The sequence below is a fragment of the Nanorana parkeri genome, unplaced genomic scaffold, assembly GCF_000935625.1.
Source record: "Nanorana parkeri isolate BGI_ZX_2015 unplaced genomic scaffold, ASM93562v1 scaffold1728, whole genome shotgun sequence".
Classification (NCBI taxonomy): Eukaryota; Metazoa; Chordata; class Amphibia; order Anura; family Dicroglossidae; genus Nanorana; species Nanorana parkeri.
Genome location: NW_017307996.1, coordinates 25,039 through 49,121, shown reverse-complemented (window position 1 = coordinate 49,121; position 24,083 = coordinate 25,039). Strand labels below are relative to the sequence as shown.

The 24,083-nt window shown below is 41.1% G+C and overlaps 1 protein-coding gene across 1 annotated transcript in view; it reads left to right on the top strand.

Moving 5' to 3' along the window:
• The window catches only part of LOC108799452 (alpha-2-macroglobulin-like), a 67,495-nt gene extending 51,310 nt beyond the window's left edge, over nt 1–16,185 (top strand). The window contains 10 exon segments of the mRNA XM_018571313.1: nt 2,050–2,124; nt 2,597–2,759; nt 4,036–4,241; nt 6,793–7,008; nt 7,412–7,536; nt 9,633–9,723; nt 9,802–9,870; nt 11,516–11,618; nt 12,957–13,001; nt 16,094–16,185. Coding sequence (XP_018426815.1) covers nt 2,050–2,124; nt 2,597–2,759; nt 4,036–4,241; nt 6,793–7,008; nt 7,412–7,536; nt 9,633–9,723; nt 9,802–9,870; nt 11,516–11,618; nt 12,957–13,001; nt 16,094–16,113 — 1,113 coding nt within the window. The 3' untranslated portion in view covers nt 16,114–16,185.
• The last annotated feature ends 7,898 nt before the right edge of the window (nt 16,186–24,083 follow it).

Here is a 24,083-nt window from a genome sequence, read left to right as displayed (position 1 = left end):
AAACAATATATATATATATATATATACATATATATTAGGGATGTTCAGACACCAAGTACCGTACTCATTACAAGTACAGACTTTTCCAGCTGCAAGACTAAACTTAAGAAAAATGTAAAAGTTTGAAGGCAGCTGTCATTTTTAAGGAGCATACAGAGCTCCGATACCACTTTTTTCAAGTACAAGTACTGATACTAGCGATGCACCGTTACCGGTTTTTCGGTATCGAGTACGATATTTTTTTTCCGGTACCCACCGATATGGAATACTGATACCGGAAGTCCCATTAAGGAAATGTCCAGATCCTCAGAGAGTTCTTTGCCATGACGTGCCATGTTGAACTTCCATTGACCAGTATGAGAGAGCGAGAGCGATAACACCAAATTTAACAAACCTGCTCCCCATTCACACCTGAGACCTTGTAACACTAACGAGTCACATGACACTGGGGAGGGAAAATGGCTAATTGGGCCCAATTTGGACATTTTCACTTAGGGGTGTACTCACTTTTGTTGCCAGCGGTTTAGACATTAATGGCTGTGTGTTGAGTTATTTTGAGGGTTATTTTGTAGTAAAGTGTCATTGCTTCAGTGTCAGCACATGAAATGATATAATAAAATATTTACAAAAATGTGAGGGGTGTACTCACTTTTGTGAGATACTGTATATACTGTATAATCTACAATTCTTCACTTGTAGGTTTTAGGGTTTTTTCACACATGCGTTGAGAATTTAATGCAAGAGAAACGCTGATTAACGTGCCTATGGTCTTAACAAGGCATTCGACAGGCATTTTCAGGATATTAGGGAGGCGTCAAAAATGCTTGCAAAATGCCCTGCAAGTAGGGGAGTGTGTTAAAGGGTATGTAGTAAAGGGAAGTGACTAGCAGTGGCCACATTTCTATTTTTGTGAAGGAGTTGCAGTAGCTGGGCAGACTTGGGTCATACTATTCTGGGTATTGCTCAACTGCTTGGATTAGCCGTGCAACATTTATTTCAGACATGATTGGTTCCGGTTGGTACTTGCAATGCCTGGCAATGGTATGACTGGCACTGCTAAGCTGCCACTGCTCTGGCTAGAACTGCTTTGGATGACACTGATAACAGCTGGCACTACAGGGTGGCATAGGTCAGACCGTCATAGGTTGCAAGTACCTGGCTAGAAGTTGTCCTCTTGCTAGCAAAGCGCTGGCTGTGATGCATCTGCACCTGCTCTGTTCACTCACCCTATGATTCCCCAGTGGTTTCTGGGATTGCAAAACCTCCTATGCCTCTCCTAAAACACCTGTGCAACTTTTCTTAAATGCCCGAAAAATGCTATAGGAGCATTAACCGAGTATTTGAGGGGCGTTTCAATATACTTCAATGAAGGCATTTGTCGAGAAGAAACGCCTCCGTTCTGCGACATGCACTCTATTTATTAACACACAGCAACACAACGCTAACGCCCATGTGTGAACTGTACTGGGTGGTTGTTATTCCATTATCCCACATGAGCGTTAATAGGTGGCAGAGATGCATTAAAAACACTTCTCTAATGCACCATTTTAACACACATGTGAAAGAGGCCTAAGGGTTTGTTCCTAAGGATGTGTTCTTGTACTGCAGTGTGTTGATATTGTTCTCAACAGGACCTGTTCACACTGATGCAGTTCATATACACTGGGTGACTTTAAAGCTGAACTCCAGCCAAGTATAAGAAGATTAAAATGAATATTTGTATTAGAGTTTTGTGAACACGGCCAAGAAATACCCAGGCACCAGCATTTACATGATTTTGTCATTGTCTCAGTCCATTAAGTAGATGATGACAATGGATGTTGCCTGAACAAAAATGGCTCTGTCATTTTGGGGAAAAAGTAGATGAAGACATTGCCAGAGGGAGTACTATGACCTCTGAGAGGTGTAATTAATACTGGAAGTATTATAATAAGATTTCGTTCTTGAAGTGGGGAAGTCACATGAAAGTGACACTAAAGCACAGTCACATATTCTGGGGTCACGGTGCTCTGTAGAATATTAACCGTCAACATATTTGCTTTCTTCCAGGGAGGAGTGAATAATGAAGTAGCATTGGCTGCCTACATCACCATCACACTGCTGGAAATCAAGTTGCCTGTTACGGTATGACAATACAGAGATCTAACGGGAAAGAACATCAACACGATAACAATTGGATAGCAATATTGGGGAATTGCAAAACAATAAAGCTAAAGTAAAAAAAAAAAATACACTAAAACCTTCATAACTGGAAAAAATAAAAACACTAAAATATTTTGGTCTAATCAATAATGCACATTGGAAAGAAGTACTTGGAGATTTGCCTAGTACTCTGCATTAGGATCTTTGTACTAAACAAGTATCCTAATGCTGAGTACTAGGCAAATCTTCAAGTACTTCTTTCCAATATGTATTATTGATTAGACCAAAACATTTGAGTGTTTTAAAAATTTTTTATATATGAAAGTGATTGATCCACTATAGTCCACTAGTTGTGATTTGTGGATTAGATATAGCCTTGCAGTCTTAAATTTTGCCATTCATAGATTTATTTTGAGCTCACTCAACTTTGTAAATAATCTCTCTATCCTCATAGCACTTGGTGGTCAATGGTGCCTTGTTGTGCCTGGAGAGGGCTATAGGTACTGAAATGGACTTCTACACAGAAGCATTATTGGCGTATGCTTTCACACTTGCCGGAAAAGTGGACCTTCGTTCCCAACTCCTTCACGACCTCGATGACAAGGCCATTAAAGAAGGTGGGAGTGTGTGGTTTCAGAACTAACAATATGCCTTCAGGTGCTAAACACCGATGTGCAACTGCTATTTTATATATTAGGTTAGGATAGGATCACCAGGTATAAATAAATTTAAAAAATGGGATTATATGAACTGTAATAACCTTTTTACTCTAAGGTCCCTGAAGAAGACATGTGGCCACAATTTAAGACTTGACGAAAAAAGTTTAATCCTAAAACTGAGAAAAGGGTTCTTTACTGTTAGAGCTGGAATGGAACTCTAATGCCCAGGAAGCGGTATTAGCTGTGTTGATAAATTCAAAAAACTTTCAGATATCTTCTTTAGTCAGCATAATATACATAATAGACTGAGAAAGGGGTTATTTACTGTTAGCACAGTAAATGCAGTGGCGCTCTCATGCTCAGGAAGTAGTATTAGCTGTGCTGAGAAATTAAAAAATAAACTTTGAGTTATCGTCCTTCGTCAGCATAATACATATGATAAAATGGGAAAGAGGTTCCTTACTATCAGAGCAGTGAAAAGGTTTAATTTTCTTGCCCAGTAAGTAGAATTAGCTGAGAATGTTGATAAATCAAAAAGCTTAGATAGCTTAGTCAGCATAGTAGACACGGCTATGGGATTTCCTAAATTTGATAGGAGATAAATGAAGGGATTTATCCAATCGCCAGTATGGAGTCGAGAAGGAGTTTTTGCCAGGGGTGCCTACAATGATCACCTTTTATACCAAATCCTTTAAATCTTCTTTTCAAAGAATACATTTTAACTCTGCAGCAGCTGAAGCATCCCTTGAGGTGTTCTAGTCTTTCCAGTCACTGTCGCTTTTACTGGACAGCTTTGTCTACATGTAAATGTGAAGAAAATATCAATAAAAGGTATATGAAATAATAATAAAAAAATGAATATAGTGAATACTATTATCATATGCAGGGCTTGAAATATTTTAGGGTGTCTCACCAGTCAGTCACAAATTTTAACAGTCAGCATGACCGGACTATAGCCTTGCAATTTATGTTAACATTTTTTAGGGACAGATAGAGCTCCTAAGGACATTTGAGGCAATGGGTAGACCGCTTAGTGCCAGCACTTTAACATGATTCATGTACATTTCAATGCAATGTTTGCCTTGGTTTTCTGTTTTCCAAGCCCATATATACAGTGAATAACAAGCTATGTTACCCAGTAAAGCTAGTAGTAGTTAGTAAATATATTGACCAGTCTTCTGCAAATTTGCAAATTGCACCCATGGTTAGCTTTAACAAAAATGTAATATTCCAGATGGTACCATCCACTGGCATCGACCAGAATCCTCAGACTCTGCAGTAATAAGGGTCCCATCGATGGAAGTTGAGCTGGCCTCCTATGTTCTGCTGGCTATGTTATACAAACCCAAGCTCAGTGATGAGGACTTGACACATGCTTCGAAGGTGGTCTCATGGATCATAAAGCAGCAGAATCCTACTGGTGGTTATTCCTCCACTCAGGTATATGGCACGTGTCACCTGTCATCTCCCTTATCTTGCCTCTCTTCCCTCTAATCTGTACTATTTGTCTATTCTGTACCTCATTCACTTGCAGACCAGATGTGTCAAATTGATGTCTTCTGGGTCTCTCCCTCATCACTCCCCTTCCATTAAGCCCTAAGGCAGGTCATGAATTTAAATTGAATGATGTTCAAGACCCTTACTAATTTCCATTTGTTTATAAAAATATGAAGAATAAAATTATATTTATGAATATGAAGAACATTTCAGGTACGAGGCAGAAAGGTTTAGAACCTCCAGGAGGTTTTTTTTTTACTTATCCTCTTTGTCACCTTGAGTGAAAGTGATGGGAAATCCCCAAATTTACACTTGTCAGCAGGAATAGAGGGGAAATCTTCCAATGAAGACATCTACTCCAATGACCATTATTTAAGAGAGGAATTACCCTCCCTATGAAGAAATGTCCTCCTACAGCAGAAACCCCCCCCCCCAAAAAAAAAACTAAGAGAGGTTCTAATTGTTCCCTATTCTATCCACATAATAATAAAAAAGTATTGGCTTTAGATATACTATAGGTATATAGAATATATTAATTTGAACAAAACGCCTTACTAGGTGTGTCTACAATCTCGGATTACCTTTACATGGCATAGCTTATAGAATTTAGAATCTAAATTTAAAAATTCTTATTAGTGATCAGCTTACTTATGCTATTTCAAAGCTGACTTGTTAATTGTATTTATTTTTTTACAAGGGTTACAAATTTTTCAAGCTGCAATTAGCTAATACAAAACATTAACTGGTGTATAAATAAAAAGGTGCTTTTTGTTTAATGCAGTTTTTGGATTAACTTCTAAAGTGGACTTAAACCCATTAGAAAACATCAGCACCCGTGGCTGCCATTGCTGCATGATAGAAATAAATAATAGTAAGAGCCCTCAAATGCTTCTTCCATATTTCTCAGGTGAACATAAGGCAGAGGAACTCACTGGCTGCCTTTACAAGAAAAGTCAATCAATGCCTCTGCTCACACAGATCCTGCCGCCTTCTGCGGCTTAGACCAGAATAATACTTTCATTGTTCTTAATACATTTACACTTCCCAGATGCACCAATAAAATGTTGACAGCACTGTTCACGATGAGTAATTAGACAGCATAAATACACTTCACAGGTACAAGCGGTACTTGGAACAGAACTGGCTGCTATATACAATATCTTAATTGTTTTGGGGAAATCCCACAGCAAACTATTATAGTGTTTCCAAAACCAGAATCCTGCCAGTAAATCTACTGAACATAAATTGACGTGATCTACCCCCAGATCTTGAAGCTCAATTGAACTTTTCATTTAAGTCAACTGAACAGATTTCAGGTGTAGCAACAGCAAAGACTTAAGGTGCCCATACACCTTACGATTATTGGACGATAATCGTATGCGATCGACTTTTCGTCCGATAATCGTATGTGTGCATTGCAGTGTCCGACCGACAATACTGTACAATCGTACGACTTTTGACGGTCAAGCATGTTTGAAAACTTTGCTAGATCGTACGATTGTCGTAAGGTTGCTGGCGTTTCCGTCCGTCAAAAGTCGTACGATGTACACTGCGCTTGCGCTAACGAAAATACGGCAAATCAATTACCGCATTTCGTCCAGGTGCTTTTGGTTAATTACGGCTAAATGATTCTTGCGATCATCGGGGCAGGATGGGGCTGTCGTACGAAAATCGTACGACTATTCGATCATCGGACGAAAAGTTTCGTCCGATAATCGTAAGGTGTATGGGCACCTTTACAGTTCCTTTTCTTTAGAAAGCTGCCACAGCCTGAACAGAAAAACCTGCCCTTGTTCTCTGTGTGGAAGCAGTGGTCTGTTTGCAAAAAGTCTGACATCTCCCCTGCAGAGTCAGGGGTAGAGCTCTGCAATTGCCCGGGAGCTGAGCTTTGGTTTTAATGCACCTGGTATGTAATTAGCCGATTTCAACTGAAAATTCCCTTGGACTTTATTGCAAGTAATGCTTCCTTACCAGTAGATGAAGTCTTAAGGGGGATCTTTGGTTCAGATTGGCTCTCTGTTAAAGGGTTAAGGGGTCCTTGTCACCAGCTTAAAACATTGCAGGAAAAAGCTTACTTACAAACATTTTTCTTTCCATATATGATTTATTGACTTGCAATGTACCTTTGAACTTACTAGCAAATTTTACTACTCTAGGAAGAGTCGAATCCCAAGCACATAATAGCTCTTTACTGTTATGGGAGTGTCTAATTACTATCTCCTCTACCCCTCCCCTCATCTTCCTACATACACATACATGTTATTGAGTGACAGCTCTGAGTCTGCTAGGGCTTCTGACATGATATACAAGATGGCAGCACCCAGCAACTGCCTCAGGGCTTTAGGGGTTTACAGTTAAATAACATGCAGAAAATACTTCATACACACATATAATCTAAAGGGAAGGTTGTTGGTAAAATTAATGGTCTCTTTGATACTGATAGTTGATAAGTATCAATGACCTTAATGTTTATTATATACTTTGTTATTCTCAGGACACAGTAGTTGCTCTCCAGGCCCTAGCCACCTATGGATACTTTGCTTACAGACATGATGGTCCTCGTGAAGTAGCCGTCACCCTGGGTGAAGCTCCAGTTGCCAAACTCCATGTAGAAGACTCCAACCGCCTGCTTCTGCAACAAGTCCCTCTACCCGACATTCCCGGAAATTATACAGTATCCATCAATGGACCTGGCTGTGTCTTTGTACAGGTTAGTACCCCATACACACACTATTTATTTCCTTACAGTAGCTTTGTGTGGAGCTGGCCTTTAATGGATATTACGCACCCTATTATGTTGACCCCTCGTTCCTAACTGGAATTTGCACCGACCAGTTGAGCTCTTCCTGATGTTCTTCTAGACCTTGTTTTTATAAGTCTGACACAGAACAGCAATGAAAATCAATGTGACACCCAGTCAGAATTCATACAGACAGGTCAGGAAAGGACACTAGGAACAGGCAGGATGGGGCAGAAGGTAGATTTCTCCAAAACATTTCTGATCCTGAACAACATATCTGAAAATGAGGAATTGATAGAAATGAAAAGAAAGTGCCTGATTGTTTGTTATTGACCTAACACAACATTTATCATGAACATTGATTGTTTTATAGAGTACTCTGAAATACAACATCCCCCCTCCTGAAGGTGAAGCTCCATTTACCATCACAGTAACTACAGATCCGAAGACATGCAACCCCAAATCCTTCAAGTCTTTTGGCATTTCGGTCAATGTAAGGTGAGGCTTAATGGCATTCCTCGTGTCAGTTCTGACATATCATATGGGCAAGGTTAGGATTAACCGACAATAGGCTTGTGTGTGTCCTGGTAGAATAATTGTCTACTCATTTTCAAACAAGTAACACAATTACATATGGCAAGGATAACTGAAGCAGTACCTTCACAGCATATCACACATAACATAGACAGAACTTGTATACATCTGAGTACATACACCAATCAGCAATATAATTATGACTAGGGATGCACTGATATATCGGCCGCCGAAACCTATCGGCCGAAAATGGCACTTTTGGCTCAATGCCTAAAGTGGCATTTTCCTGCCGATACAACGGTGCATCCCTGCTTTCTTTCCTCCCCGCTGGGCGCTGCTCTGTGTCCCAGCGGGAAGGAGAGAAAGTGACAGCCGGCCAAGCGCTGTGGGAGGAGAGCGCTGTGAGCAGCCGGCGTCCCTCCCCCCACACCGCTCAGCCGCCTATCACAGTCCGGCAGAGCAGTGTGGTGGCGGAGACAGCCCGCGCTGTCACAGGAGGCTGAGCTCTCCCTGCTACGCTCGCTCAGCCTCCTGTGACAGCGTGTCAGAGAGTAGAGCCAGGTACAAGCAGTCGGTGATCAGTGATTGCTGAGTGTTTGTAGATAATTGAGGACATGGTATGGTTACTATATCCTCAATTATGAATGAATGGGAAGTGATCTACATCACCTCCTGTCCATTCATAGTTGTAGTTATAGTAAACACACTCTGTCCTCATGTTATCAATGAACAGGAACACTCAGTATAGAGGATTCCTGTCCATTGATAACAGGATAAGGATACAGAAAAAGAGATTGAGGACTCTGTGTTCTCAATCTCTTTTTCTATTTTAAAAGGGAAATATCAGGAGTCTTAAGAACCCTAATATTTCCCCAAAGCCTCTAAAAGTAAAGTAAAAAATTTAAATATTTATTAAAAAAGGAATAAATAAATATAAAAAATGACAAAGTTTATAGAAAATAAATAAAATATTTAAAAAATTTGAAAAAATTGAAATAAACATTTTTTCGGTTTCGGCCTGACAATTTTTTTATTTCGGTTTCATTTCGGTTTTTAAATTTCTATTTCGGTGCACCTCTAAACATGACCACTGAGAGGTGATATGCATAACATTCATTATCTGGTTACAATGGCACCTGGAAGTGGGTGGGATATATTAAGCAGCAAGTGAATATTTTGTCCCTGAAGTGGATATGTTGGAAGCAGAAGAAATGGTCAAGCATAAGAATTTAAGTGACCTTGACAAGGGCCAAATTGTAATGGCTAGGGTCAAAGCAACTCCAAAACTGCAGCTCTTGTGGGATGTTCCCAGTCTGCATTGGTCAGGACTTGCCAAAAGTGGTCCAAAAAAAGGAAAACTGGTGAACCTGCGACAGAGTTATGGGTGGCCAAGGCTCATTAATGCACGTAGGGAGCGAAGGAAGCGCCACCTTGCAAGGATCTGCTACTGGCAGCTTGGTGCCAGATACCACAGCACACCTTCAGAGGCTTAGTGGAATCAATGCCTCAACAGGTCAGGACTATTTTGCAGACAAAAAGGGGGACCTATTCAATGGGTGGGCATAATGTTATAGCTGATCTGTCACCATTGCCAGGAGAAACACGACAGCAAAGTAAAAAATGACACTGGTTTAGTCAAGTAGTACAACAGAAATAAGTTTCTGACTATACTATATTACTACTAAACTATAGAAAATGTAGTACATATGAGAACAAAGAATTGTACAGAATAATTGAGAAACAAAACTCCACAAACCTTGGAGGCGTACCTTATTTTTTTTACTGAATGTATACAATTATTGATGTACAACATATAATATGAACATTGACAATTGATTCCCATGATGAGTTACTTAAAGAGACACCAAAGCAGAAGCTTTCCTATACGGAATGGGTCACTCCTCAAATATGTGAAAAGGGTTTCACCGAAAAAGTTCTTATTTATATGGTTAAAAAAAAAAATTACGTTTTTTGTTAGTCCTGACCACAATAAAGAATTACAATATATAAAAAAAAGCTATACATTTTCTTTAAAAGAAATGTAATTCCTTTCCCTACAGCTACACTGGCAGTCGGGTGATCTCCAACATGGCGATAGCAGAAATAAAGCTGCCATCCGGGTACATCCCAGTAAAGTCTAGTGTCCGACAGGTAATTATACAGATGGTTTATTGTGGGTAGCCCTGCCATGACAACACTGATATTTCACATGCATCTCCTCTTTTTCAGCTGTCAAACCTGAGATTCATTCAAAAGACAGAAAGCCATGCGAACAAAGTTGTTGTCTACTTTGAAAAGGTAATTTTTGTAACAAGACTCAATCCCTACGCATGCTCTCACCTTTTCACCCTGTAGCGACCCCTCTGGACAGTGGACTGCTTTCACACTACTAGCAAGTGATGGATTTATTTGGAACCTTTACCGAGCTCGGAGTCCAATCCTCCACCAACCAAATTCCAAGCAAAGTAAAAAGATGAATTCTGATCATCAGAATATTGATGATGTGGGTTGGCGCATTGTATTTGAGGCTCTGTCCCCTCCTGTTACTGCCAAAGTATGTTGGTGATGCATATTTTACATTGTGGGAGTTTGCTGGAAAAGAAGCCAGCAGTGGATATACATGTTGAAAATAGGAATCTCCTGATGGCCTGATTATTCCTTCACAAGAAGTCTCTGTGTTTGGGATGGGTAGACTAAAGCCGGTAATACACTGTTATATTTTCTCTGTTCCACCTGCGGGCTGAACGAAGAAAATATAGCAGATTCCTCCATCAATGCTTTTGAGCGTGGATGGTGGAATCCCCCTCTGTTTTCATTGCCAACCTCTGCAAGCTCCATTTGGCTGAAAATTCTACAACCTGTTCCTTCAATTAGCTGATCGAGTGAGAGCCAGGGTAGAGGGTGGCTTCATCACAAACCAGCTGAAGTTCGCAGAGTATAGCCTACAATAGAACAAAGTCAAAAGGTAATTAAATACGAGACACACTATACACTATATGATGAAATATTTGTGGACACATGATCGTCACATTAAGGGCTCATTCTCACGGGATGGGAGGACGTGGCTTCATGCAGCTACATGCTGACCTGAACCTGCACGTCCGTGCAGGTCCAGGTGCCCACGCTTAGATGCCCACAGTCTGCGTCCAAGTGTGGGCATCCGGATCTGCATGGATGTGTAGGTTTGGGTTGGTGTGTAGCTGTATGCAGCCATGTCCTCCCATGGGGAGGTACAAGCTGCTGCACACAATTACAAGCCGCACCTGTGCCTTCCTGGAGCAGCTTTCTGCATAGGTGTGCACGCTTATGAGCCCTTATTATATAAACTGATGGGCATCCCATTCTAAAACCTTGGCCAATAACATGGAGTTTTTTATGGCTACAACAGCTTCCACTCAGCAAAGCTTTTCACAAGATTTGAAGCTCCAGGGCACCCTGCAAGTGGTGATACCGAATACTCCCCAGGAAAGCCACTGCATGGATGGCTGTGTTTAACGTGCAGTTAACCTGTTTCAAGCAAGTTTTGCATTTCCATGGACTTGTATGGAAATGCAAAACCTGTTTCACGCGAACAGAAGCCAGTCGATACAGGCACTAATGAGGTCACACTAATGTGGCCCAATTTCTGATGAGTGATAGATATTTCACCCTGATTTCTGGTGGGTCATTGTACCTCAATGCCATGATATTATAGCCATACTGAACTTTATTAGTGCAACAGCGGCTAGAGCCCTTCATTTAGCAATGCTCACGAGCCCCAGGGTTTAAACTGGGCTTCCATTTTAAGTCAAAGAAATGGAATAATTGGAGTTCTACAATAGCAGTCACTTAAGGACACATCATTTTTTTTTTCTAAAAAGAAAACCTGTGATGAATTGTCTCTGGATGTATATTTTAGGTCATAATGTAAGACATTCACCCAATTTCCTATTCTTGTTTTCAGCTTACCAAGGACGTAGAGAATTTCAAGTTCTTAATTGAACAAGATATTCCTGTGAGCAACCTTCAGCCGGCCACTGCCAGGATCTATGACTACTATGAGCCAGGTACCCCACTCTGCTTCTTGGAGTGCTCTTACCAGATGACCCATACACTTCCAGGAAGGGTTCACTGACTTCGGGAAATTTCACTGATGTACAATGAAAATGAGCAAGAATACTTTAAACTATAGCTGTCATAACAAGTATAGTCCAATGAAAGTGAGTGCAGAGTCAGAAAGCAGGCATCACTCCAGTGAAAGCGCTGCTCCTCTACACACAGGAAGCCCTGCAAATCAATATGCAATATGCAAATAACGACTTTCGTAAAAGTCAGTACTTGGGCTAGGTTCACACTGCCATGGTGCGTTAACAAATTCACATTAAGTTGCATTACTGTGCCTTGTATAAAGGCAGCCCATTTACACTCCAAAAAAGATGCATGTACTATTTTTTTTGTAATGCAGCTCACCACAACGTAAGGTAGTACGTTACCATGTATTCTGGTGTGCCGCAATGGGGTGCCATTCTGAATGAACCTCAGAAATTCACAGTGTGAGCCTGCCCAAAAAGTGTACTGTAGTGTTGAGCCAAAACATTCTTTTTCATTTTTGGATAGACTTGGGAGAATTAGAACCCCTGTCAGGTTTTATCTTCTGTTGTTCTCTTAGAAAGATTTCTCCTGCTTACTGTCTGGCTGACAAGGAAGGAGACATCTGCAACAGAAACACACGGAGAAATACATACAGTAGCTTACAGGCATTCTAGCCTTCTACTTAAAATAGTAAAACAATCACTTCCTGTCTGTTAAACTGTTGTCAACAGGATAGGAAATAGGGAAATCTTTCAGACGGAGCCCCAAATAGCAATAAAAGCTGACGGGTTTAAAAAACAACATTTGGCTAGACTTGCACTTTCTCACATTGAGAGGTTCGCACATTGCATTATGTATCAAAGTTGGGGAGTATTTAGCTCCAATTGGTTTCTCCAAACCTAGAAGATGGAGCGAGAGGGCTGCTGGGAGGAGTAAATAAGATGCTTTTTGAGATTCTAGAAGTGCAGTATATATGGGGACGTAATGGGTCTGGCTACAATTGTTTTCCAGCACTCTTAATTAATTACAACTTTTTAACAGGACATTCTGTATGTAAATATTAGATAACAGCCCAGTAGAGTGATAGAATGATGCCCCATGAAACAGAAGAGCCTACAAAACTTTACCTTCTGTCCTCGTCCTAATTTATCTCTTGTATTCTGTCCCCAGCATGCTCCCGTATTAGCTTCAGACACAGCCCCTTCATAATGTTTAAAAGTCATGTATATTAAATGTATACATATATATTATAGGCAATCTGGGGGTGAGGGTGAAAACAAATGTGTGATATACAATATGCGTTTCCCTTTCAGGTGATTTTGCGGTGACAAAGTACAGCGCCCCCTGCAGTTCACAAGGTACGATATGACAACATGGAACTGGAATATGACACATCTATGCTGTATTCCTAGGTTTTGTGCGCAAATAAAATATTTCCCTACACACAGGAGTCATGTCTAAAAATATAATCTATATCAGTAATGACACTTGTATATATGTATTATACTGATGGAGATAAGGTGTTCTAATGCTTTTCAACCATTGTAAGATGGTAATGGTTACAAAAATTTGAAGTGTATTCACAGCTTTTATCATTAGCTTTCGACTGAATACACATACTGGGTAAAGGCAATAGTTCACTATAAAGCCCATTTCCAGCTCTGTAAGTGATTTGCATTTTATTGTGGTAATGAAGAGGTGCAGTGATGGTGTACAGTATATGTGTGCACATTTTCATAACTTACATTGCAGGCTTTCTTAATTTTTTTATGAGATTTTTATTAGGCCTGAATCCTAGCAATTAAACATTTTCTCCACAGGAAACTCAGTCTGACACTGCGGTTGTAAAGCAGGCTGTAAAAAGCTGCCCCCTCCCTGTGATTCTGTGTAACACGATCACTAAACACCAGCTCTGCCTTTACACCCAATACACTGTCGGGGGGGTTCACTAAGAATGCTAATTAATGGGGGGAGAGAGAGAGCTCACTTGTAATATACACAGATTGCTTGTACAGCACAGACGCGGCCATTTCCATGAGAAAAGAGGAAAGTTAACAAAAATGTTTTTTGTTCATATACAGCAACTGCATATGCCTGCTTCCTTTACACTCACTGTGCATTGCTGGCATATGTTGTTTAGGCCCCATTCACACCAGGGCGGTTGTGGATCAGCACAGATTTTAAAAGGGCAGTTTTGGGAGTTTTTAATTATGTTTCAGCGCTGAAACGCAATCAAAAATGCCCAAAACCACACTGAACAGTGCGGTTCAATTGAAAGCAGTATGGAAACCGCGCTGATCAGCACGGCCAAAAAGGAGCAGGTTCATGTTAGCGGATCCGCGCGGCCGAAACGCCCTGGTATGAACGGGGCCTTAAAAGTACCCCTGCAAAGGTGGAATTGGGCTTTAAAGTGAAAATGCCAGGACAATAAAGTGTCTAAACTAATAGTACTGCTGAGTCCTTTAGTGCCTGCAAATACCTGCATGATTCTTCACAGCAATTTCTGTGTGCTTTTATAACCTCTAGATCAGGGGTCCCCAAACCTTTTAAACAAAGGGCCAGTTTAAAGGCCAGACTGTGACCAGTAGTAGTAAAAAGAAAAAAAAAACCTCCCGGTGTCGAAGGTTTGCGAGACTAAAACATGTCCTGGCCTCAGCTGTCAGACGGAGTAAAGAATGCCATGACATCAGTTGTCAGCGGGTGCAAATAATAACCTGGCATCAGTGTTAGTAATAAATGCCCAGGCATCAGAGGTCAGTGGGAGTAATAAATGCATCTGTATTAGTGGTCAGTGGGAGTAATAAATGCACCTGTATTAGTGGTCAGTGGGAGTAATAAATGCACCTGTATTAGTGGTCAGTGGGAGTAATAAATGCACCTGTATTAGTGGTCATGTGGGAGTGATAAATGCACCTGTATTAGTGGTCAGTGGCAGTAATAAATGCACCTGTATTAGTGGTCAGCGGCAGTAATAAATGCCCAGGCATCAGGTCAGTGGGAGTAATAGATGCACCTGCATTAGTGGTCATGTGGGAGTGATAAATGCACCTGTATTAGGTGTACGTTTAATAAACTGTGAAAGAGTGTGATAAGCAGTGAGAAGGCTTTTCTCACGTTAGCAAAGAGAAAAGTCTAGAAAATGGTCTTTAATAACCTGTGATAAGTCAGGTAGGAACTGAAATATCTCACCTCTTCTCATCCTGGTGATAAGTACACAGAAAGTAATGGGAATGTACCTGTTTAATAAAGGGAGAAAAGTAGAGAACAGCTTTATCAATGGAAAAGTATTGTGAAAAGTACCCTTGATTTAGCACCCTGTCAGACCTGGTGATAAAGGCCTTTTTCCCGTGAATAAATATTGAAATAATAATAATAATTAATTTAAAATAATAGAAATATATTTCATAATCAACAAAGAATATTTATGAATTAAATAATTAACCACCTGCTGTCCGGCCGTTGTAATTAAAGGGCCGGACAGCGGAAGCAATGGGGGTGGGGTTTTTAAACGTCCTAACCTGCCCCGCTCGTGCCCGCCGCTAGGCGGCGCGCACGAACGGGAAATCGGCTTTGAATGTAAACAGCCAGTGATGGCGGTTTACATACAAGCGTTCAGACGTCCTGAGCTCCGCTGTGCCCGGACAAACTACAGTGTAGACAAGCTGCGGTGCGAAGTGGAAGGTTGCGATTTTTTCGCTTTGCATCGCTTCGCCTGCAGTGTGTCACAGCCTTGAGAGGGAAAAGGAGGGAAGTCTGTCTTAATGCCACCCTTCCCTCATGAGAGTGACAGTGGCAGTTTCAAGTCCCCTCACTGTATCTGTGTAGTGTGAGGTAAAGTTCAGTAAGGTCATGTGACTTTAGGGCTTGTTGTTGAAGGCTCAGTCTCCCTCAGAAACAGGCCCACCAAATTAAGTTTGAAGGATGTCTGGGGAGCATGTTTTACAGGCACATGCAGTGAACATTGCACTCCACACATAACAGTCTGTAAGACCATTTCGCCACCATGGTCCGCCGTTTGCAATGCATTAATACCTGCTGCTAGTGTTTTTGCATCTGTATATAAACATAGAGTATATCCAGGTCACAGCTCTGTCTCAGATATTTTTATTTTTGCATGCATTTGTCAGCCTGTAATAAATTAAACAGAGCAGGAATTTTTTTGTCTTAAAAAAATTCTTATATATCTTTAAAATATATACATATAAAAATTTGGTGTGAAAATGTGTCAAATTAACCTGCATATGCTGCCGCTGCCAAATTTCCGCCTAGGTATCAAGGCATCAATGACATGGCATGAAAGTGTGAAAGCCAGCTTTTTTTTTTTTTTACAGCTTGGTTTTCAAGAGACTATTCTGTGATTTTGATTGCTGCCGAGGACAGTAATGGAAATGACACTTTTGTGTTGTGTCACCATTCTATAACTGATCTCCTGTATCTTTTTCATTTTCAGAGGACATTCGATATGCATAAGGAACAACATTGGCGCAGATGGACAACTTACAGCCAGAATTGCCAGTACAGATGAAGCTAAAAAAACTTTCTAGCCCAGCGTTTCGCAACCCTTTTACCCCCGAGGAACCGTTAAAATAATTATTGGGTCTTGGGGAACCCCTGCGCAAAATGATTATACCTGCAGCTTACAGGACATTAGCGTGATCGATAAAATGAAAAAAGTTTAAATAAAAGAATATGTGATGTGTCATACCTAGTGTATCTGATATCTAGGGAAGATCATTTTTACCACCACCCGCCCTTTAAAATTATTTTAAGTAATAGTCTTGAAATTAATATTAAGAACAGAAATGAAAGGCAGACATTAAAAATGGTGGTGTCCGCCAACATTAGTGGTCAGTGTAGAAGTGACCTCCTATATTGCTGATTAGTGAAAAGTTGCCCCCTTGAATTGATGGTCATTGTAGGTGGGAGATCAAATAGTCATTGCAACCTCAAGAGGAATCCTATGGTTCCATGGAGCAAGAGTTGATAAAACACTGGTATAGACAATAACATGGTGTTCAACTCCTATTTACTAAAATCTGTGGAATCCAGACAGACTGTAAATCTTCTTATTCCATCTTTCATATTTTCGATTCATTCCTGATGTAGGTTTCAGTTCCCACCATCTCTTATTCCATTTTGTTAACTTCCAGAGCTCTTCATACACTACAAGCAGGGAACTCTATATAACAGAAAATGCCAATTTAAATATTTCTCAAATTGGTCTAGAGATTCACTAACAAACCACCATGTGCATTTTTTATGTTTTATGTCTTTGTATTATTTGGCTACTGCAATAAAGCCAGCTGTGACCTACAGAATATGCTGAGGCTTTTATATTTTTATTTGTCTATTAAATGATGCAGCTGATATTGTCTCCGAGCAGCCTCCAAACTCTTCACCAAGCACTGTTTAAGGTCTATGGCTCTCTTAAAGTGTATGTCAAGCTCATTTCCTTTCCTGTCGACACCAGACAGGAAGTGAAGGAAAATTTGCAATAGGGACGCAGGCAGTGGTTTTTAATTTTGCTTGTCTGTTGCTTATTGCTCAATAAAGAGCTGTAAGGGCCATCATTGAAGCACAAACTATTCTGCATGATCCTTACTTTTAAGGCATGCTCCCCAAGAAATGACACAATTAGGGACAGCGTTGGGCAGCCGACAGCATAGGTCACTAGAGATCACAGAGCTATAAGAAGTATGGCCAGATCACCATCTGCAAGGAGTTTGCATGTTCTTCCTGTGCTTGTGCGGGTTTCCTCCTACACTCCAAAGACATGCTGGAGGGTTAATTGGCTCCTGTCTAAATTGGCCAAAGTATGTAGGCATGTGAGATAGGGACCCTATACTGTAAGCTCCTTGAGGGCAGGGACTGATGTGAATGTGAAATTATGTAAAGCACTGTGTAAATTGTCAGCGCTATATAAATAAATGACACTGTGTTGGTGACAGTACTGTCTGAGACTTGTGTGCGAGAAGATAGCGATCACTGAGTTGCTGTATTTATAGTGGTTAGACATGTGCGCTGGCACAAAATTTGTTTCGTTTTGGATTTTTCATTATTTTGTGTGTCGGGATTCGGGTCCAAAAGTCATTTTGTTCCGGTATTCGGATTAGTCAGAATCTGACATTTTCGCTAATTTTGGATGCTTTTAGCCAGCAGTCCCCAACATTTTTAGCACTAGGAACCGGTTTTGGGGGGTAGGGGGGGGGGCTTGGCAGGGGTGGACGGACGATGGTTTCAGGATGATTCAAGCACATTTATTGTGCAATCTTATTTCTATTATTATTACATTGTAATATATAATGAAATTATTATACAACTCAACGTAATGCAGAATTGGTGGGAGCCCTAAGCTTGTTTTCCTGCTCTCAGGTGGCCAGTGTGGGCTTTCAGGTGGCCAGTGCGGGCTCTCACCAGGGGTCTGGAGAGTCTCACTGGTGGCTGTGGGCGCAGCAGATGTGGCTCTCTAATAAGGCAGCCGCTCACTCCTCACTAGGGCCCCAAGAGGCTCCAGAGAGCTGCCTTCTAATATGCCTGATTAGAGGGCCGCCTCTGCCTGATTGTAGCCGGTCCAGATTGCCATCCGGAGTCCCTATGATAATCTGGCCCTGGCCGAGGATGCTGCAGCCTAGTTCTTAACAGGCCATGGACCGGACTGCGGCCCGAGGGTTGGGGGCCCCTACTTTAAACAATATTTACGAACGAAAATTTGTTGCAGCAAAGTGACATTAGAAAAATAAAAAGGGACTTTTTGACAGTCCACAGAAACAATAATAATAATATAAAAAAAAAGTGGGGTCCCCCAGCTCATAACAAACCCTGTAGGTCTGGTTTTAACCATCAAAGGAAGATTAGAAGTGATTGTGTCCGATTCCATGAACTTGTAAAACGTTATATTATCTCTTTTGTATGTAGTATGCATACATTTCTTGCCTGCTGGAGGTTGCTGCCATCTTGATTTGTGAAGAGTGGCATACTGGATGAAAATCAATCATGCTGGAGCAGCGCTTTGGTAATGGTGGGGAAAGTGGCACCACCCAGTTATTAAAAAGAAAGCCATAGTCCTCTCTGAAAGATTGTATGGCACACACAGACATTGCATCCCATTATGTTGTGTAAGCTAGGTCTCAGGATACAGGAAGAGTGGTCTTTTGTAAGACCACCAGGGATAAATGCAGGGTCAGTGCTCACTGTGCAACTGCACAGGGGGCCCTCTGGGATAATGGAGCCCATTTACATGAGATGGACGATGACAAGCTGGAGGCATTCTTCCTTATACCCCAAGTGTTTTCCCTAAATGAACGGTAGGACCCACACATGTTCTTGCACAGGGGCCCTTTGCTTACTATGTCTGCAACTAGATAGTTGAAACCTGTGATGTGATATTTGAACATTTGTATTTGTCATTATTCCCACAAAACAAAGATTCACAGGGTGAAGGGTCCTGCAAATTGTTTCCAAATAGACCCCTTATTGTCCTGAGGGTATGTACTATTTGCAACTTCCTGCTCCTACTACATACATTCTGTCCTTCCTCCACCTCTCCTCCAGCTTCTTTATCATTACCCTAACATTCATTAGATCTTCAGAGGGGCAGCTCTTATAGGAGGATGGAAAACCATGCTTCTTTACCTCATTAAAACCTGGAGAAGACAATACTGGTGACTAGTCCCTTACCCTCTGCTTGCCGGGTTTGGGCACATCTTTCATGCTACAAGTCCTCTTTAAGCATTGTTTAACTCAGTATTGCAACAGACCCAACAGTGAGGTAATAGCCTATAAGACACAAAAAAGGCAAACACAAAGCACAGTAAAAAAAAAAAAAGGTGAAATTTAGTGTTTTATTAAAATTATCTAAAAAATAAGAAAATAGGCATAAGAAGAATTTGACAAGAATATAAGCAGCTTCCAAACATTTCAAAACGGATCAGACAAACATTACAAATACAACCGTTTCATTTTATACATACTGTATTGTAAATTAACAGAGAAACTTATTTTCTGGTTAAAATACAGAACTAGGCCTACCACTCGGCCGTTAAGTATAGAAAAAGAGGGCGAACATAGAAACGATTGACTCTCATAGAGAGGACAAAACTAGTTCTCCTAGTTAGGATTTAAGAGTTTATTACAAGCCAGCTAGTTCACCACCAGCAAGAATACCCTGTATGCTAAAAGAAACTACAAATAGTCTAAGCTTGATGTAGTGTATATGGTCTCACTGACAACATAATGGCCTCATCTACAAGCCACCAACATCTGTGACCAGTACTGGATGTTAAAGAGGACCTGTAACTTTGTAGTTGACTTAAAGTGTATGTAAACCTCAACAGTGCCCGCGGCTCGAGCTGCCTGGTGTCCTAACAATAGGGCACATTTGCGCTATACGCTGTACACCTGTAAAATGTTAGAACACACGTTACAAGTGTACAGACGAGATTTTACCCTGAATGACAGTTTTAAGAAGGTAGGTTGAGAGAGAAATAGGTTTACTGGCGCTGGTGATCTCCTGAGAAGCTAAAAAGGAACAAAAAGACAGAGACGCGAGCAGAAAAACTGATGGAGTAAGTGCTAAGAAGACCGTCATGGTACTGACACTGCTAGAGTTATAATATAAACTCATAACTGATTGCACAAGTTACACATCTATCCAACAAGACACCCCGAAACAATATGTCAAGATGGAGAGGATTTGGAACTGGTACTTAGAAAATGAGGGTTAGGGCACAAAGGTGTATGACAATAAAGCAGAACTCACTCATTGTATTGTTTTGGGTAGAATGGTGCAGGGTTCAATTACATCTTCACTGTTGTCCATGATCATGACATGAAGATCTCTATTACCTGATGTGTCAACTCCTGGTAAGCTAACATCTAAAGCTGGCCATACACAGATCGAATTGCAGGGCCTAGCAAACAGAAGAACTGCTTTTCAGTGAAATGTTCAACAAATCTAAGGTCAGGTACCCCCCCACCCCTCACAACAGCCTGTCTGTTATACATGAGCAGTACAGGGAAGCAGACGGATATGACACTTTGGACATCTTTGTGTCAGGGTGAGAGTGGCCTTCGTACGTCTGTCCCAGTATGAAAGTTATGGCTCTTATTTCAAGGATATTTTTATTATAAATAAAACTTGTTATGGTGTAGACGGCTGTCCTGTGGCCCAAACAATACGACAGTCTAGAGAAAGGTCCAGCCCACTGATAGTTTCTGGTGTAGCCTTGAGCTATTAGACCCAATGCCAGCAACAGCTCTCACTTAAAGTGACACTAAACTCCGGAGTTAAAACTTAGACATGCAGAAGATTTAGCAGAGGCCAGATGATGCTTTAAAAATTTAATGTGGCACATTCACTTTCAGGCCTGCCATAACATTTATCCAGAATGTATTTTTCCTGTTGAAGAGGTGTATTAATATACATTTCCTGGGGAGCATTGCCCTAAGTATGCATTGCACTTAAAGTAACACTAAACTCAGGAGTTACATTTAAAAAATGCATTCAAATACCCTTATTATTAACAAAAAAATTATTTGTTTATCACTCGGCTGTAGATCCTCAAATCATCTCTGAATTGGTGCTGACACTGTCCTTCCTTCTGGAGGGTGGCTACTTTTGTTCCCCACGGTCCCTGTGTGTGTTGTAAAGTAGTCACAGCACCAAGATCACTCCTGTGATAGACTACAATCTAAATATACAGTATATTATGATTGACGTCCACCACAGAAGTGAGCTTGGAGCTGTGACTACTTCATAAACACACAGGGACCGTGGGGAACAAAAGTAGCCCCCCTCCAGAAGGAAGGACAGTGTCAGCACCAATTCAGAGATGATTTGAGGATCTACAGCCGAGTGATAAACAAATAAGTTTTTTGTTAATAATAAGGGTAATTGAATGCGTGTTTTAGATTTAACTCCTGAGTTTAGTGTCACTTTAAGGGCTATGCTCCCCGGAAATGTATATAAATACAACTCTTCAACAGGAAGAATGAATTCTGGATAAATGTTATGTCAGGGCTATAAGTGAATGTGCCACATATTCAATTTGTAAAACATCATCTGGCCTCCGCTAAATCTACTGGCAGGTAAGACTATTTTAGCCCGCTAGGCATCATCAGCTTGGGGTTGGAGTTTCATATGGAGACCAGAACCACCAGTCCCATATTAATGAGGAGCTGTAGGCCAAAACAGTCCCGTACACAGGTCAGTGTTGTAAATCAGCAAAGAGCCGTGTGATATTGCGGTCTTTGTTTCTGCTGGCAGGATTTACGCTGGCTTCCTGTGAGAAGGGAAAGTGATGGGAAATCTCTCCAGAAGAGACATGGATAAAAAAACATTGGTAGTAGAGTTGGGAAGGGTAAGAACTTCTGGTAATGTTTTTATTGCTGTATGGGCCTTTCTGTCAAAGGGACAACCACATTCCCCAACTCTTCTACAGCTGTCACAGGGACAGAAAGTAAGGGTAAATCTACCAGTGGAAGCTATGTCAAGAAGACATGAAAAGCAAACATATGACACACAAAGCTCACTAATAACTTAGGACAAACCCCAGGACTAATAGACAGAGTCCCAGTCTGAGAATATCTTTCTAAAGTGCCTTTACCTTACATTCAATAAAGTGCGTATCTTATACAACCATTCTCACATCACCCAAAGCCTGTTTGTACACCTAAATGTCTGCAGTATTCTTTCTTCAGGCTAAACGTGAGCTTCCCATTGGATCCTGTACACTCCCAGGCAGAAGGTCCATGGGTCAAGGGTGGGAAGCCCGCCCTCAGGAACGGAGCCAGGCTTCCCTGAGTGAACTAGTAAGAGCTTTAATGTACCCATTTGCTGGTTTCTAAAGTGGTGGACCCCTGAGCCTAGGATCATGGAAGCTTACTTACCAGCTGCAAGGAAGAACCTTGGTCACTGGTAAATAAGGTCTACAGTTCTCTTCCATAGTAAAGCCTTATTTATCAATGTGCTCACAGTCTGTGCTGCCCAAGAAAGAGCCAGGCAGTCCAGCAAGCTGAGACAGTCCTTCAGTCATATACATTGTTTAAATAAGACCGAATATGTTTTTGATGTTAAGTTAGATCCTTGTACATGTACTTTCTAAGTACACTGCAACGCCCACCCATCACCATGCCATCATAAGCATCCAAGTCATCATAGCCAGATATAAAACAACATACTCTGTGATGATGGACAGCTTTAAAGAGTCCTCTCCTTCTGTGTGCACCACAGCACATACTATGTGGCCCATTCAAACAGTCTGGTGCATGTTCCAGGCACTGCCATAGGGCCTGACCCGCAGCATGCCCAGTTGTCCCCATTGCAGTATATGAGCCACAAACTAAGCGCTGTGGAGTACATGGGCATCTGGGTATGTAAACACAACCTATCACCGCGCAGCGTTTATGTATCCAAAAATATCTATGATGGGCATGTGGGGATGGGGGTGGGGGTTATTGAAAGTGCTGTAATAGTACACTTACACTAAAACAAAAAAATATATAAAGCAAGTCAATAACTGTAGTAAATCATAAATTAGAGCAGATCATACACTGCTATATTACCATCAAAACACTATAAGGCAGAAAAGTCACAATTAAAATTTGATGTGCAATTTAAACTGATAAATAGCGATCCCCTTAACCCGGCAAATCCATTGTAACCGACAGCAACTAGATATTTGGAGCAAAGGAAAGTGATTAATTGCTGTGCTTTCATACGTAACTCCATCATGATTTCCTGTCATTATTCAGAGCACAGCAGACAATAAAGATAACGGATCTGACATTTTTTATACAGGTTCCAACAACAGTAATGTGCAGTAACCCATAACAACCAATACCATATAATTGAAAGCTGACATATTATTGCTTGCTCCAAGTCCCTGCTTTGTACTTTCCTGTTCTTTGGATGAAATGATCACACAGTGTTATTAGTAATGTCAGCACATTATAGTGGCAGACATCAGATTTTATGAGTAACTCCACTTTTGTTGAGGAAAAAAACAATCCCCTCCGGGTGATCAAAGTATATTGCAAAGATTTTAAAGAACCTTGTTGCAGATTCCTACCTTTTCCTCTTCTGTAGGAGTAGCTGCCTCATCACCATGACCCTTACACACTGATCCCTGAATGGTTTGTTTTAGGGCCTGTTCACATGAGTTTCAGGCCCTGATCAGGTGCGGATCTGCAGATGCGGTGCTGTGTGTTTTTGCCGCGTTTTTGATGCGTTCCAGTGGGGCTGTCAGTATGTTAGCTGTAGTGCGTTTTTGACGCGTTTTGCGTTTCCGGACCGTACAAAATTTGACATGCAGTATTTTTCTGTCGTAACCTGAACAGACTGCGCACGTGAGAACTGTAGCCCATAAAACACATAGGGATACATTGGGATGCATTTTGAGTGCAGGAGCGTACGGATCAGGTCAGCACAGAAAACGGACATC